The following is a 17726-nucleotide window of genomic DNA, read 5'->3' as shown; positions in this document are numbered from 1 at the left end:
GCACTAAATAACAGACAAAAAGTTGCCAGGATTTCATTTAGCCCTGTATGCATGCTCACCTTGGTTGTCACTAGGACACTTGTGAGTTTACCCAAAACAATTGTTAATCAACTAGAAAACTATACACACATATGAAGCCTTTGACTTCATATACTTACTCATCCATGTCTTTACGGACCTTGCTTTGTGCACTGGTGTGCAGTCATGTTGGAACAGGAAGAGGCCATCCACAAACTATTTCCTCAAAGTTGGGAGGATGAAACTGTCCAAAAATGTCTTGGTTTGCTGAAGCATTAGGAGTTCCTTTCACTGGAACTAAGGAGCCAACCAACTCGACCAACAACCCCACTCAACAAAACTTTGACAAGTACCATTCTGCTGGGAAGTGTCAAACCCAGACTCGTCCATTGGTTTGCCAGACGGAGAAGTGTCCCTCCAGAGAACACATCTCCACTGCTCTAGAGTTCAACGGTGACGTGCTTTAAACCACTGCAACTGACGCTTTGCATTTCACTTGGTAATGTATAGCTTGGGTGCCACATGAACTTTGGAGGTCTGTAGTGATTGACTCTGCAGAAAGATGGGGACCTCTGTGCACTTCAGCATCCACTGACCACACTCTCTGATTTTATATGGCCTAATTTAATTGCTGTAATCACTTCCACTTTGTTATAATACCACTAGCAGTTGAATGGAATATTTAGTAGTGAGGAAATTCCATGAATGGACTTGTTGCACCGAGCTCATTCATACCCGTTCTTTCACAAATCTTTGTAGAAGCAATGTGCATTCCTAGGTGCTTGATTTTATTCACCTGTGGCCATGGAAGTGTTTGAAACACCTGAATTCAATGATTTGGACAGGTGACTGAATACTTGGTAGTACAGTGTGTACATAGACACTAAAGCTGGTGGGCCTAAATGTCACACCAGGAGGTTCTTTAACACAAGGGGGGAGCAAGCGAATCAGAACCCAGGGCACAGACTCAGCAGGTCCAATCAGTAAAGGTTTATTCCCAGAGAAGGAAAACAGGAATAAACACCATTAAAAAAATTGCAAAATAAAAAAAATGTTCTTTAAAAACTAAAATCCAAAATGTCTTGATGCATGCTCAATCATCCAGGTAAGTAAATCCCAGTAAATACCGAGGCATTTTCAGTGGGAGAAATATTTCGTCACTTATCCAAGTGACTTCTTCAGACTTCTCCATTTGGCACTTTAAATTTTGTTAATCTAAATATATTGTACTTTATGTATCTTATTTAATCTATAAATGTATTTTGACCAAAGGTTTACTGAGATATTTTTAAATTACAATGAGAATTTTACACAAAAGTTATGTACAACCTAAATATTTACATTTAATGAAATGTGTAAGTTATATATTTTTCCAGTATCGACTAATGATACGCTATTGATATAGTCAGTTTTGATACTCTTTGATACTTGAAGGACCTCTATAAAGTATATATTTAATCTGTGATTATGATAATTAAATTATGATGTGCAAATGGCCCATGTATAACAAATGACCCATGTTGTATATGAAGTACATATTTATTCTTATACCAGAAAAGATTAAGAAAGAAAAAGCAACTCATCATGAAATATAGTCAGTGTTAAAGTCAAACAAGATATTCATAATAGGCATCTTCGTAAAAGTCCTTGAACCTTGAAGTGTGAGAATCACTCAGTGAAGACAAAAATTACCAAATAAAAACACGTGAAAAAGACTTTTGCATGAAAGAGGAATACTCTGACAGGATAAGCATACATGTTATTTTAAACAAATCATTTAAAGTTCTCTTAAAAGACTGGAAACAGCTCAGGTTTAATGAAACAAAGTCTGAAGATTTATGAATTATTTGTTGAAAAAAGAATTTAAAAAAACCGACAATCCTTAAACAGTCCTAAAGAGCAACTTCACACAGAATGAAAGTGTTTATTTTGCTGATCTGAAATAGTTTGGTAGTCACTTTGCTTTTGCGTTGAAAACTATGGTTCAGAGTAGGTCATTGCAACATCACTATGGATGTGGTTTAGATGTCAAAAGAGAAATGAAACTTTTTGCAAATATTTCACTAAAGTTCTGCTTTTTAGCCTACTGTTATACTCCTCTTTATATTTACTAAAACCACATTACTGAGGTTATGTTTTCATACATGTTATCATGAAACAACAAGAGGTTCAAGCTCATAACACACTTTTCCAGCCAGGTCTTCGGGTGCCCTCTCAGCATTGCTATCAGTATCTGCATCAGTTTTACTCTGTTCTGGGCTGGGAGTGCATGGCTCATACAGTTGGTTATTCCTCTCTCTGAAGGAGAGAACAAAGAGCACAAAATTGGCAATTATAATCATATCATATATTTTTTAAACTTTCTTAAATTCAAAATATTTGTGCATGTTTGAAATGCATGTTTCATTTTTTCCCCTTACCTTTCATCAAGGGCTACAGTGGTTTTGTCCTCCATTTCTTGTTTTATTGCTGCTCCAAATCTGTTACTAAACTGAACAATGACTTCTGAAAATGGAGCAAACATCACCATAACGTTAGCAGTCATTTTTTTTTTAACATTGGAGTGAACCAATGAACTGATTCAAGGTGCTGCTGAGGATCAACACGAAATAAAGTTGATAACAGTGTAATCAGTTGCTCAGTTACACCTCAAGAAGACAGTGAGCAACAATGCACTGGTTATGAGATTCTGTTGTTTCAGTGTAAATTCACTCTCAGAAGTTATGCATATCACACCAACTGGTCTGGAAAGTACGGTAAATATAAATATCTCTAACAAATGATGAAGGTGAGACAGCCAACATATTGCCACTTACAGTCATGTGAAAAAGAAAGTGCACCTTCTTTTAGTTCAAAGGTTTTACTTGTCAAGACATAATGGAAATAATCCAGTCTTTATCAGATCTTAAAATGATCTAACTACAACCTCAGCTAAACTACAAAATATGACATGTTAAGCCATGTCGATATTTAAATCACAAAAAGTAAGCTGTGTGTGTCTTTTCAGTGTTTCACTTTGCGTACTCTTCTCACAGTTTTCTGCCTTACAGATGTGATTGAGAAAAGTGAAGGTATTGTTGATATTATAACTTTTTATGAGTTATTAATCCCAGAGGTACAATTTAGTGAATTTTCTGAAATAAAGTTGAAAAGGTTTAGTAGTAAAGTAGTTCCTTAACCAGTTTGATGTGACTGAGCACTGCTCAATTGAAAGATTTTCAGTGGGTTTACCACAGAATAATGCTGGTGTTTATAAAATCAAAACAAGGACTCCAAAGTTGCTTTAAAATACCTAAATAATAATGAGTACATTCATCTCTACAAGTGCCACCTCATACGTTATGCATAGTAGATTTTGTCCATTGATAACATCAAAATAGTTTAGAGCACTTTCAAAGACAATATGTATCATAAAAAAGAGGATAATGGAGTTATAAAAACTGTTTCTTACCAGAAACCCCCCACTTCTTTCTCCAGACCAGGAAAATAATAACCACGAGGAGTAGCAAAACTACTAGCACACCCACAACAGCTGCGACAACTGAAGAAGATGAGGGTGCTGTAGGAATAAAAATAGTTAGTAACAATAACCATATAAATAATATATAAAGTAATATATATTTATTGTTTTCAATTTCAGATCTTACAGGTAACGGAGATATAAAGTTTCCTTGAAGGAGCAGAAGAGAAGGACATTGCAGAGATGTTAACGCTGTAGTGACACGTATACGATCCTTGGTCTTTAAAATCTACTGAAGGGAGCTCAAAAGTGGCCAGGTATAAGACTGAGTAGCCAAATGCTGACATTGTTTCGGTATTGTTCGTGTTTAAATTTGTCAAACTGAAGAAACCTCTAGAGTAAATGGAATGAATAGAGCAAGTGACGGAGAAGGTGCTGCCTCGGGTGACTGATACTTTGTCGGGACTGTAGACCACCATTGCATGGGGGGACACCAGGGAGATGCTGGGTTTTTCCAGTTTAACTGCAAACAATATAAATATATAAATATATATTAGAAAAAGTCAAATTTCCAACAAGTATACAAAAACTGTGCATGATATTCACTGACCTACAACAGAGAGGTCAGCAGGAATTCCTTGAGGATAGTAGATGATTTGATTGGCCATTTTCTTTTGATATTCACAGTAGTATGAACCCTTCTGACTAAAGTCCACTTTAGGGAAGACAAAGGTTGCAGAAGCTTGATCTGAGAATTTCTCCATTTGAAATGACCCTTGGGTTTTTTTCAGGAGAAATGTACCGCCCATGTGTTCTGTTAGTAGCGTGCAGGTAATTTCAACTTTGTCACCCCAGTTTACCTCTACCCCAGGGTTGATCGTGATTTCAGGCTTCTGCAGAGCACCTAAAAGAGAAAATTAATGTTGTGTAACTGCCAACACGGTATTCTTACAAGCAATGAGATCATTTGTTAGTTCAAAATGAGCTATGTCTCTTACCTAAGCAGATAACACTGGCATCTTCACCATGCCCACAGTTATTTTGTCCAAAACCAGGATGTGAACAGTGTGAAAGTGCAGACTCTTGGCCTGAGCATTCCACGTTATCCAGCCATATAGGGCCACTGCCTCTACCAAAATGGGCACTTGCAGGTGCTGAAACGGCATGACCGCAACCAAGCTGTCTGCATACTACATCGGCATCGCTCATTTCCCAATCGTCATCACACACAGTTCCCCACTGTCCTTTATAGAAGACCTCCACTCTGCCGGAGCATTCACCTGAGCCACCCACCAACCGGACTTGTGCTGCATAACAGAGCAGAAAGAGTGAATACAAGTGCAAAGGAAAGTCCTTAAAATAATATTTTTGTATTAATACATGAATCATATAGCTCATATACAGACTTTTTCAACTAATAACAAAATACTGAAGTATAATATTACTTATATTATATAGTTTATTAGTGACTTTGATTGAAAATAAAAAGTCACTTTAACATTTTAATATGTTTTACATTTTGCTTTTTAATCTATAGAGTAAGATAAGCAGTGCTGTTCATTTAACGGGTTTCAAAATAACTGTAATCACATTACATTTCCCAGTAACGCGATAATGTAACACATTACTTGGTCAAATCCGGTAATTACATTAGCTACAATTATGTCATTAGCATGTGGTTTCCCAGTTCAAACAGCCTGTTTCTCATCACCTCTAGTTTAAAACACCAAGATGGTGACTACGAAAAAAGAGTCATCTCAAGGCTCCACAATAGGACTTCACAAACCAGTTGGTGACACTTGGAGCTACATTCATCTTTTATACTGTCTTTGATGTTAGGAAAAAATATCTGAGAATTTTGAACACACAATGATAAAAGTCTTTACCTGCACAGAGAACACCAGCATCATGTTCATGCCCGCAGGTTGCTCTTGTAAAACCTTTGACTGAGCATTGCTGAAGAGATGTCACATTATCAAAGCATGAAGAGCTAGCCTCCACCACTGGTCCACTGCCTGGGCCGTGAAAAGCAGCACCAGGAGCATTCATGGCACGTCCACACTCCAGCGTCTCGCAAACTGCTTGAGCTTTACTTAGAGTCCAGTCCGTGTCACACACTGTGTGCCACTGCTCGCCATGACGTACCTCCACTCTTCCAGAGCACTCATCGTTACTGTTAGCCACCCGGATAGCCAAGCTTCCTGTGAAGTCAAGTAAACCAAAAATGTAGCCACAGGTGTGGAAGAATAATCAACAAAATAACTGTGATGTGTTTAGGTATATTGTACACTGTCTTGATGCATGCTCAATCATCCAGCTAAGTAAATCCCAAAAGGTTTATTCTGTTCATCTGGACGTAACGTTTTCAGAGGGAGAAACATTTCGTTACTCATCCAAGTGACTTCTTCAGTCTCAGCTGACTGCAGGTTTCCCCAGTCTTATAAACAGTACATTGCATAATAACTGAAACCAGCACAACTGAACAATGAGCTGCGAGGTCAATTCTTTGATAATTAAAAAGCAAATTGTCATGACCGTTGATCAACAACCACTGATCAAATATTAATGATCAAGGAATGGACCTCATCATGTTCTGTTTATAAGGCTGAGGAGACCTGCAGTCTGCTGAGACTGAAGAAGTCACTTGGATGAGTGACGAAATGTTTCTCCCACTGAAAACGCTACGTGCAAATGAACAGAATCAGCCTTTTGGGATATATTGTACATTATTTAAATTCAGAAGAGCTGCCGACATTACATTCTGGCATTTTTTGTACAAATCTAATTCCTAAAGTTGGGACACTGTTTAAAATCTAAGTGAAAACAGAATTCAGTAAGAAAATATTTTATTCACAATAGAACCATGGAAAAAAAAATCAAATATTTCAACTGACAAAATGTAAGAAAAATATTTGCTATATTTCCAACTGCTCAAAGCGTTCCCAGATATAAACATCATCTTGCATGGAAACACATGTTGCTTTAAAACTTATATGCAGCATTTTGATTCTTTCCAGATTTGTAAGCTGCTAATTTCATAGTCATCAATGCTTTTCCAGAAGAATGTCAAATTTTGGTGTTTTCTAGGTTCTATTGTGAATCAACCATGGATTTATAAGATTCTCACATTTCTGAATTCTGTTTTTATTGACATTTCACATAGTTTCACAGGCTTTATTGTATGCTTTTCTCTTACCTGTGCAGAAAACACCAGCCAATACAGTGTTGTTGCAAGTCCTGTCTGGATATGGTCTTTGTGGACACTGAGTCAATGTAGACTCTCTTCCATTGCATTCAATTTGATCATTCCAGGTCTGTCCTGTACCAGGGCCAAGCTGAAGAAGCTTATGGGGCCTCCCACAATCCAACTGTTTGCACACCACTGTTGCATCATTCATGTCCCAGGATTCAGCACACACAGTCCCCCACTGGTTTTGATCAAAATATTCTACTCTTCCATCGCAACGAGTGGATCCACCATTTAATCTCACGTTACCTGAAAATCATTGTTTTCAAATTAATGTACGTGAAATCCAACTTAGGGGCCAGGTCAGAAACAGAAACACTAAATCCTGTTTACATTGTCTTAGCCTTTGTTAAGTTTCAGTGTCTGTGCGTCTGAATTCATGATACTTACACCTGCTGTTTGAAGAGGAGGTTAATCATCTGAACAGATGATGAGATAACTATGTATTTCATTGTTGCTTTACAAAGTTGCAGGCTAATTATTTTGTGTGCTTATACATCTGTGTGTACGTTGGCTTGCCTGATCCTAGTGACCTTCTTAGAGTACATGCTCAGGTATAGCTCACATGTCTGAACATAGCGACCATGATTTTGGTATTGGTACCAGATGCATCAACACATGGGTTTCAACTATGAAAAAATATCTGTCTGGTTGTTTGCATCAACACATTAATTGGAACCACTTATATTTAATATTTTTAAGAAGGCTATCATTGATTCACTTACATTTTGAAACTCTAATTTAATTTGACATAAAGTCTTACCTGAGCATACCACAGAGGCTTCTTCAACACGGTTCGTGGCAGATCTGCTATAGTCTCTAAATGAGCACTGTGTGAGAGAGGTCTCTCTACCACTACAATGGATCTCGTACCCTCTCAGATCTTCACCTTGACCAAATGACCCTGACATCTTGACAGGATCTCCACAATTCATCTCTCTGCACACCACTGTAGCTTCATTCCTCCCCCAGTTGACATTAAGTGCTGGTGACCAGTGTTCACCATGGTGGACCTCCACCCTTCCTGAGCACATGTCAGTCCCATTGATTAGTCGAATGGTAGCTACAAAGCAAAGAGGAGAAAATCAGCAATGAGCTGGTGTTCATATGAAAGAAAAAGTGAATTCATTGAAATCCATGTGATATTCTTATTAGTGTTGTAGAAATAACTACAGTATAATTTATAATAAAATGCTAATCAGAAAAAACAAAACAAAATAACATCTAAAAGTAAAAAGAAGGCATTGTATGAAATGAAACATCAACAGTTTGTACCTGAACAAATCACTCCTGCATCTTCACCATGACCGCAGTTATTTTCTCCAAAGGAGGAACGTCTGCAGTGCACAAGTGACGTCTCGTTACCTAGACAGTTGACATCATCAAGCCAGATCAATCCTTGGCCTTCACCAAAGAAGGCACTGGATTTGGCAGTCTGAGGTGTTCCACAGTCCATGGCTCTGCACACCACCTCAGCATCTCTGAAGTCCCATTCATCATCACACACTGTTCCCCACTGGCCGTCATGCAGAATCTCCACTCGGCCAGAGCATCGGTCAGTGCCGTTCACAAGCCTTAGTGGTGGTTGACCTGAGGGCACACATTAAGGCATTACCAATAAATATTACAAACTTTCAAATTGATTCTATTAAGCTACATGCAGTTACATGCATATTGTAAAAAACAGACTCATTATTCATTTTGAATAATGAGGGACCCTCTTATGTTAAAGACCTCATAGTACAATACCCGCCCAATAAAGCACTTCTCCCTCAGACTACTGGCTTATTTGTGATTTCTAGGATATTTAAAAGTAGAATGGGAGGCAGAGTCTTCAGCTTTCTGCCCCCTTTCTCCTGTGGAACCAGCTCCCAGTTTGGATTCAAGAGACAGACACCCTATCTGTTTTTAAGATTGGACTAAAAGCTTTCCTATTTTGTTAAAAGTTATAGTTACGGCTAGATCAGGTAAGCCTAAATGCTCTTTAGTTATGTTGCCGTAGACCTGGGCTGCTGGAAGTTGCCCATAATGCATTGACCATTTCTTCTTCACTCACTTCTTTTCACTCTAGATGTGTTTATAGAGACAGACAAACTTGTTTGATAGGATCTGAACTTTTTTCTCTTTGAGAGCAAGTGACTCCAAAGGGTAGTGGTTTATATGTTTTGCTAAAAAGCAAATATTCCTGGTTTGGGCATGGGAGGAGACATGGCACATGTTCTGACCACAGTGTGGTCCCATGTAGGCAGCCCACTGTAGGTTTGCTGAGTGTCCACACATGAACCCCAAGGGTTATATTAGCTAGGATAGTGTTGTAGGATAGTTTAATGTGTTCTGCTGACTTAATAACTGTTCCAGACCTCTAGCATTAAAGTCAGCACAACAACTGTGTGCTAGGAGCTTCATGGCATGAACTTCCATCGCTGAGCAATTCCTGAAACTTTGATGTAACGTGGATGTGGCCCAGGTGGATACAAAGTATAACTTTGGATGGATACAAAGTATAACTTTGGATGGATACAACTTTGTATCCATCCAAAGTAATACTTTGTATCCACCTGGGCCACATCCACGTTACATCAAAGTTTCAGGAATTGATCAGCGATGGAAGTTGGATGGATACAAAGTATAACTTTGTATCCATCCAAAGTTATACTTTGTATCCATCCAAAGTTGTACTTTGTATCCACCTGGGCCACGTCCACATTTATACTGTTCCCTACTATTCTTATTCACTCAATATTTTCTTATAATACAAATGACCTTTGCCTTTATAAATTACTAAATGCATAACTAGAAACCATTATGTTATCTTTAACTTGTCAGTGTCTACCACTGGGTTGGTAGATTTATTATTTCTGATGAGCCTCGAACCTTTAATTTAATTTACTGGTAAACAATTAGTAAAAAAAAGATAATGGACAAAAGCTATTCTTCTTAAATAATCAAACATGATGCTTGCTATCCTTGGAAAATGGTGGCACAATTTATCTGTATCTTTAGTCTCTTACCTGCACATGCGAGAGAAACACCTGCACATGATCCCATGTGTTCTTGCAGTTGACATTGGCTGATAGTGCTCACATTACCAGTGCATGTACTTGTGAACCCTCGCAGTGAGCTGTCACCAAAAAAGAAGTTGTTTTGGGATTTTATTGGCACTCCACAGTTGAGCTCCTTACACACAACTGTAGCTTCTTTAGGGCTCCAGTTATTATTACAAAGTTTCCCCCATCGGCCGTCATGGAAAACTTCCAGTCTGCCAGAACAGCCATCAGTCCCATTTATCAATCTGACTGTTTCTGCAAAGCAAAATTTGGTGTTGTTAAGAATTTCTTTAAAACTCAGTTTTGAGCAACAAACAGAATAGAGCCTGTGTTACCTGAGCACACGAGACCAGCATCTTCATTGTGGTCACAGTCATGTTCACCAAAACCTCTGTGAGGACATTGAGCAAGGGACTTCTCATGACCAGTGCACTCAATATCATCCAACCAAACCTGATCCTGGCCTCTCCCGAAGTAAGCCTTGTACTTGACTGAGAGAGCATTGCCACAGTTCATCTCTCGACATGCCACAGTTGCTTCTTGCATCCCCCATCTGTCATCACAGACTGTTCCCCATTGTGAATTATAGTAGATTTCCACTCTACCAGAGCAGCGATTAGTCCCATTCACAAGCCGAATGGGTTGACTGTCTGTTGGGTTAAAAAAAATGTTGAGGGTAAGTTTATTCAGCAAGGGGACAGTCTAACAGTGTCAGTTTACAACAAATTAGTGATAGTTTTGTGGGCACAAATGTGACTTACTTCCACAGACAACAGTAGCATCTTCACAACTTTCATTGACTTTTAGAACTGAGCACTGTGAGACAGAGGTCTCATTTCCAGAGCAGATGGCTTTGACTGCGGTGAGGTCACGTGCTTCTCCAAAATAGGGTGTTTCGGTCTGAGGGAGAGGATCACCGCAGCCGCCCTCTCGGCACACCACCTGAGCTGCTTCTTTGCCCCAGTCACTGCAAACTTTTTTCCACTGACCATCATGGTAGACTTCCGCTCTGCCATTACAACGAGTGGTTCCATTTGTAAACCGCACATTTTCTGTAAATGATGTTAATAAAAAAAATGTAATAACGAATATCTCTTAAATATAAAACTAAGAGGTAAGTCGGTGTTAAATAATATGGATGGATGGATGGAAGTTTTTTTGCTAAGTTAGCTTGCTAATTTTAAAGCCTTCTTGGCCAGGAGCTGGTTGGTTAAGGCCAGAATCAAAACTGGAGTCAGCTATCACCATCAAACAGGTTTATCTTGTTTGTTTAAGCTGATTTGCTTAGTAATCAGTGATCAGTAATAGGTATACGTGTACTTCCCAGTAAGCCAAATTGTTAATTTACCTGTTTTCATTTGACACTTTCACTAGACATTAAGGGCAAAAATAAATGTTTGTAATAAAGATTAGAAATATTTATTTTGTGTATATTAATGTATATGTTATTATTAGTACTATTATTATTATTATATATCATTATAGTCTTGTGTATATGAATGCATATATTGTACATGTTACATTGCACACTGTAAAATATGCTTTAAATGTAGGCCTTCACAACCTTTAAATCTTTATAGCAAGTATCAACACATAATAAATCTATTAAATATCAAATTCCTGGTGTGAACTACTTCAGTAGTCCAAAAAATTGGAGGAAAACATTATTACCTCTTTAGTTGGACATGGCAAGAACAAAAGACTAAAAATGGATGTTTGTGATTGTGTGATAAAATCTGTACTCATATTTTGTGCAAATAAATGAATCTTCTCTATAATATACACAGATAGCTGTCTGTATTTTAATACCAAACACATGAACACATGATTGCATGTTACAATTTATACAGGGTTATGATGGTTTCTACAGCAATATGTAAAATTCAGTTTTATCAGTTATATTTTTGTTTCACAGAAATATAATCACAGAGGAACTTAAAACAAGAGATACTATAATGCCGCAGACTAACACAAGTGCTGTGTTAGCTGTTTTTTTAGTTGTGCAGTATTTCTCAATTTCAACTACAGTTCCACATTTCATGGAGAGGGACATTTGGGGGTTTTGCTGAGCTGACACCTTGCTCATATGAAGGAATTCTACGTGACTGCTGTCAGTGGTAATGATAATGGTTAGTACAGTGCTTGCTTAGCTTAGCAGAAAAATCAGAGAATAGTGGAAACAGCCAGATTGTCCGAGAATGACAAAATCCACCTTCTCAACTAGTGTAACATTTCATGTGTTGCTTGTTTCATCTTTAAAAAAAATCATATGTAAACATGTTGAATTCATCAAAACGATATTATTTTTGAAGCTAAAGTAAAGTTCTTAATACATGTGTATAAGGAAAAACAAATACACAAACATCTTCTTTGAGAAAATGCTATTTGATAAAGTTAAACCTCACATCTGAAGTCAAACATTATTTAGGCTTACCTGAACAGACCACTCCTGCATCTTCACTATGGCCACAGTTATTTTGCCCAAAAGGTCTGTGTTGACACTTAAGGATGGAAGACTCATGGCCAACACACTGTACATCATCCAACCAGATCTCATCTTTTCCCTGTCCAAAGAAAGCACCTTTTTTGGCCTCCATAGCTGCCCCACAGTTTAGCTCTCGACACACCACCTCAGCATTGGCCATGCTCCACTGATCATCACAGACAGTTCCCCAACTGTCTTGGTAGAAGATCTCCACTCTACCAGAGCAACGCGAAGGTCCGACCAGCCTCATTTTCTCACATTCTGGATATGAGAAAAGCAAAACCACATAGGATGCACAATGTGTCGCCTTGGCCATAAAGCCATTACAATTATTATTTTTTAAATATTTGTGTGTTACTTACTGACCAGTAAACTGTAGAAAACTCAAGAGGCCTGCAGCAGAAATAGCAAAATGATGTGATTAAGCCTGACAGGCCTGATATGTAAATCTAGATATATCCTTCAGTTAACAGCCTATACTGCAGTCATAGCTATAATATGTGAAATATATTATAAATATGGAACAGTCTGGAATATTTTCTAATTGATCCAGTAAAGCATATTTAACACGTTCAGTCATCCAGGAGTATTTCAGTGCAGACACTAAAACTCCCATTGGTCACTTATGATGTTAACAAGCAATCAAACTATGTCCACTCAAGAAAAAACACAAGAAGTCAGACTGAGAAAAAACCTCCAGTAACTTACCAAGAGACAAGTAAAAAACAAAATGTCGTTTTTCATCCGAAATGAGGATCATATTTGGTCTTCAGTGTTGATCAAATGCTGTAAAATATTTTTGTAAAATAAAAACAGTGGCTTTACGTCTCCTCCTGTGTTTAGAAAAGCTTTTTAAAGCCCTTTTGTTTTTATCCAGAAGGTGATCATATAGTCCTCTTACCTTTTAAATTCACAATGTCTAGAACACTGTTAAAATGAAATCAAAATTTAAACGAACTTGCTCATGTTTGAAATACCCTAAGGATAAAAGCCCCATGAACATATCCAGTAATTGTTATGAATCAAAAGGGACCACCTGGACTTGGACTGCAAACTGGATCCATGTTGACATTTTGATCAATCATTAAAGGGGAGATGATGAGAGGGGATTTTGTTTTTTACACAATGCCTACATTACTATTTAAATAAAAACAGGTGTGAAATTGAGCAGAAAGAGAAACAACAATTTAACATTATGCTGGAAAAGAATTATAACAGTAAGAATTATTTTTGCACGCAACATAGATAATTGGGAAATAGAGATCACAGGGACGATTTTTGTGAAATATCGATTGGTGAACTTGACCACTGACCACCCTCTTTACCTGCCTCCTCCCACCTCTGGTTATCATTCACAGCAGTGCTTTCATCTTTCATTTGTACATGTTGCAACAATCCTTTTATTTAATTCCACTAAGCAGGATGAACTCATGTGCATACAACCTTTTTTTTTAATAAAACAAAATAAAAAATTCTACATCACAGATTCTCTTAGGAAGCCTCAAGACAAAAGCTGATTTCAGATATTTGACTTGAATACACAGCTTAATTATAGTTGTTTTCAGTATCACAATAACTTTTACACATGTTAGTGGAATTTCAATTTTCATATATATCATATATTAATGCTGATTTGGCACTTTGTGCTTACAGTGTGATATTCTGAACCTGGATTATTGTGCAGGATATCTCTATTCTCCTCTCTGTACATCTAACACAGCATAAGAAAGAAGTATTTTGTTATGTTAGATGAACCAAACTTTAAACTTTAAATAAGCTATTTGAATATATTTTGCAAATAATGTTCTTACCTTTAAAATAGATTATTGTAGGTTTTGTTCATCAGTATAATGAAGAATAACTCTGGTTTGAGATACCAGATCTCAACTTGCTGAAGTTTGTTCCTTCACTAAACTGTTCAGACCCAGTTCTTGTCCTGTATTTTATTATTCAAGGCGTTCTCATCTGGGATTTGGTATGCAAAGCACTTCCTGTTGTGAAACTCTGAGTCTCAGTCAGTCTTATAAATCTTTTCTTCTTTTGTTGTAAATACTAAAAGCATATATTACTTTAGTTAGTCAGATTAATAAGAAATTGATGACTAATCATTGCTTTAAAATGACCTTTCGATAAAATGTTTTGTTGTTTTCTAAGAACGCTGTGTTCATTCTTTACTTGCTATTTCCTAATTAATTTGTCCATTCAGCATTTTAGTTGATTTTGGCTGATTTTGTTATCTGTTGTCACACAGAGCAATTTCCGTCACATTATCTTAACTTCCTCTTTTTCCAGCCTATGTTTCTCAATGTATTCCTTACTTTTCCTTCATATTTGCTTTCCTGAAAGAAAACAACATTTTAACAAGGAAAATGTCAAATATTGAGAAGAAAGTTGATGGTTTGTTTCCAGTGTGTTGCCATTTACATACTTTTGTTCAAAGAAGAGGGGATCCTACAAAAAAATGGCCCTATCTGCTTTTTTGAGACGTGAGCAACTATTGAGCAATAAGAGGAGATGAGTAGTTGTCCCATTCTTGTCTGATAGGATTATAGCTGCTCAACAATCATGAGTCATCTTTATAGTTTTCATTTCATGGTGTGTTTCAAATGTTTTCAGGTAGTGAAAGGTAGTTCAGCATGTGGACTCTTCTGCAGTGAAGCAATGCTGTTGTAATAGTTGCAGCGTGCCGTTTAGCAGTGTTTCACTGGCATATGCAAGGCCTTACCTAACCCTAACCCTGAAAAAGACATTGTCTAGGTGGGAGCATATGTTGCTCTAAAACCTAGTGTTTACTTTTCACTGCACGGATGGTGAGTTTCCATTGCAAGCTGCCAATTCCATAGGCTCTAATGCAACCTGTACCATCAGGGATGCGGGCTTTTGAACTAAATGTTCATAACAAGCTGGATGGTCCCTCTGTTCTTTAGTCTGGAGGACGTGTTGTCCATGTTTTCCAAAAATAATTTAAAATTTTGATTCCTTTGACCAAAGACCAATATTCCACTTTGTCTTAGTCTATTTTAATTGAGCTTTGACCAAGATAAGACTGTTCATAGATGACTTCTTCTTAGCATGGCAGTGCTTTAACCTGCACTTGTGGATGCTACAGTGAGCTTTTCCACACTGACTTATTTTTGTATATCCTATGATATACTGTGAATCAATTTTTGTCAGACAGAAAAATCCAATGTGGTTAGCAAAGGTTATCATTGTCCCCTCACAGCAATAAACTTATGGGTTTGAATCTTGAAGTTTGCATGTTCCTTTGTGTCCTCTCTAGAGGTACTCTGGTCTTGTCCCACAGTTCAAAGACATGCATGTTAAGTTAACTGTTAATTGTAAATTGACTATAGGTGTGTTTGTGAGAATGGTTTTCTGTCTCTCTTAATTCGTTTTGCAACAGACTGGTGATAGCTAAGAAAATGGGTGGATGACTGGCCAAATATTTCAGCTTTGTTTGGTTTGTGGTTGTGCTTAGACTTGTGGCTAAAGTCTATGCTTATGTTTTCACATATTGCATAAAATGAAGTCACATAGTAGGTTTATTACTTTAAAATTCATGTGTGTATTTCTATAACACTCTCCATTCATTTCTTTATACTTCAAAACCAGAGTTTAGCATCTTCAGTCGGATGTGTGGGAATAAAGTGATAGAAAAAAATAGATACATTTGTTTGTCTATTCAGTTTTATATTATTTGTTACAAAGTCTTATTGCCTCAGACTTGGTAACACATAAAACAGTCCTCAGAGGGAAGTACTTGGTTCATCTGTTAAAAGCTTGCATGCAGTGAAAATGTCCTTATAGGGACTGTTTGAAGAAGAAAAAAAGGGTTGTAGCCAGCACAACCAGAGTCTGTGAATAACGTGAAAGTACTAACTGGCCCAATGAATTGAACTGAGTCTTGGCAATCTTCTATTTCCAAACTTTGTCAATGGCCGAATTTGAAACTAGTGTTAGAGAATACTGGAGTTTGAAAGGACAGCAGGTTAAACACATATTGACATTTGGGTAAATTATTACAGGATCTGAGGTTCTCTGATAGGAAATTACATCACAAAGCTACCTGAAAAAGAAGACATTGTGTGCAGTCTGATAAACAGGCTGGTCATGTCACAAACAAGATAATAGTCTAATAAGTAGAAATGCGTGTATATACCAGAGTTATAATTAGAACAGCAATTGCAGCGCAAGGAGTACTTTTATCTTGTTATTGGCTTGGATTTGTGTTAATATTAGACTGTTGTAAGGACCTTGCACTTCCTTAAGACAAATACTTTGAAGACCTTAAATTATGTATTAAAGGCAATACTGTACAGTTAGCAACTATTTTTAACTTTCAAATGCTCACTCTACTTCAGCTTGAATTGTTCTAACATTTTTGGCAAGTCCAATAGCGGCCACTGCAGTTTCCCCACAGAAAATAAAGTCAGATACACTTACCAATCACTATGTTAGCTACACCAGTTCAACTGCTGGTCAATCCAAATATCTAATCAGCCTTTGACATGGCTGCATCTTAGTGCATTTTAGGGAAAGAGACATGCCTCCCAAAGTTCAAACCAAGCACCAGAATGTGGAAGAAAGGGGATTTAAATGACTTTGAACATGGTTGTTGGTGCCGGACAGGATGGTCTAACTATTTCGGAAACTGCTGATCTACTGGGATTGTAACAAAACCCTACTGTGGTATAGGGAAAATATGTGGTATAGGGAAAAGGAGAAAATCACTGCATAGATCCATCCTGCTTGTATAAACGATTCAGACTGGTGCTAGTAGTATAATGGTATATGGGAACTTTGGCACACTTTAGGACCTTTAGCATCGGTTGTGCAGCTTTCAAACACCAAAGAATACCTGAGTGTAGCTGCTAACGATTCCCTTATGACCTCAGTGTACCCATCTTCTGATGACTGGTTTCAGTAATGTAATGTAATCAAGCATCTTTGCGATGTGGTTGGGGGCAAGTTCAAACTACAGCACTTCTGTTCCATTAGGCTATTATACAATATCACATTTTAAGTAGTGATGGGCAAATGAAGCTTTCTGAAGCATTGAAGCTTGTATTGAAAAGGGGTTAATTATTAAACGGTTTTCAACAGTCCTCTTTGGTGGCATCTGGTGGCCAAAAACATGAAGAGCATCTTAATTCTACAAATTAAACTGCTTCATTATGAATTCCCACTCAAGAGCTCAGTTGACAGCTTCTGTTTAATACCATGTGACAGTTATTCAATTCAATTCAATTCAATTCAATTCAATTTTATTTATATAGCACCAAATCACAACAAAAGTCGCCTCAAGGTGCTTCATAGATACAGAGAAAAACCCAACAATCATATGACCCCTATGAGCAAGCACTTTGGCAACAGTGGGAAGGAAAAACTCCCTTTTAACAGGAAGAAACCTCCGGCAGAACCAGGAACAGGGAGGGGCAGCCATCTGCTGCGACCGGTTGGGTGAGAGAA

At 37.5% G+C, this 17726-nt stretch overlaps 1 protein-coding gene across 4 annotated transcripts; it reads right to left on the bottom strand.

Moving 5' to 3' along the window:
- Window positions 1-1541: 1541 nt before the first annotated feature.
- On the bottom strand, window positions 1542-17519 carry LOC102313301 (deleted in malignant brain tumors 1 protein). Of its 4 annotated transcripts, none has more exons than XM_005914369.3 (17): window positions 14069-17519; window positions 12966-13043; window positions 12624-12650; window positions 12207-12518; window positions 10534-10824; window positions 10108-10422; window positions 9737-10027; window positions 8001-8315; window positions 7489-7788; window positions 6675-6974; window positions 5365-5679; window positions 4477-4785; window positions 4089-4382; window positions 3666-4001; window positions 3470-3577; window positions 2439-2523; window positions 1542-2316 (listed from the first exon to the last, which is right to left on the bottom strand). In XM_005914369.3, exons 2-17 carry the CDS (start codon window positions 13015-13017, stop codon window positions 2169-2171), a joined length of 3798 nt encoding a protein of 1265 aa, XP_005914431.1. In that variant the 5' UTR covers window positions 13018-13043; window positions 14069-17519; the 3' UTR covers window positions 1542-2168. The 4 variants fall into 4 exon arrangements, with proteins under 4 accessions (XP_005914431.1, XP_005914430.1, XP_042082544.1 ...); XM_005914368.3 differs by lacking the exon at window positions 14069-17519 and adding an exon at window positions 13159-14043; XM_042226610.1 differs by lacking the exon at window positions 14069-17519 and having other exon boundaries at window positions 12966-13147.
- Between the last annotated feature and the right edge of the window lie 207 nt (window positions 17520-17726).

This window comes from Haplochromis burtoni, unplaced genomic scaffold (genome assembly GCF_018398535.1).
Source record: "Haplochromis burtoni strain Fernald_Lab_line unplaced genomic scaffold, NCSU_Asbu1 Contig_8, whole genome shotgun sequence".
In the NCBI taxonomy this organism is placed as follows: domain Eukaryota; kingdom Metazoa; phylum Chordata; class Actinopteri; order Cichliformes; family Cichlidae; genus Haplochromis; species Haplochromis burtoni.
Note: the sequence above shows the minus strand (reverse complement) of the source record. Positions and strands in the feature narration are given on the sequence as shown.

What these genes read in the sequence shown, in the direction of transcription:
- LOC102313301 (XM_005914369.3), bottom strand. Translation starts at nt 13,017, where the DNA reads ATGATCCTCATTTCGGATGAAAAACGACATTTTGTTTTTTACTTGTCT. An exon ending in TGCTGGTGTTCTCTGTGCAG is followed by an intron (nt 4,786 to 5,364) that starts GTAAAGACTTTT and finishes TCTGTTATGCAG; the next exon opens with CACAAGTCCGGTTGGTGGGT. An exon ending in ACTGTAGCCCTTGATGAAAG is followed by an intron (nt 2,317 to 2,438) that starts GTAAGGGGAAAA and finishes TCTCTCCTTCAG; the next exon opens with AGAGAGGAATAACCAACTGT.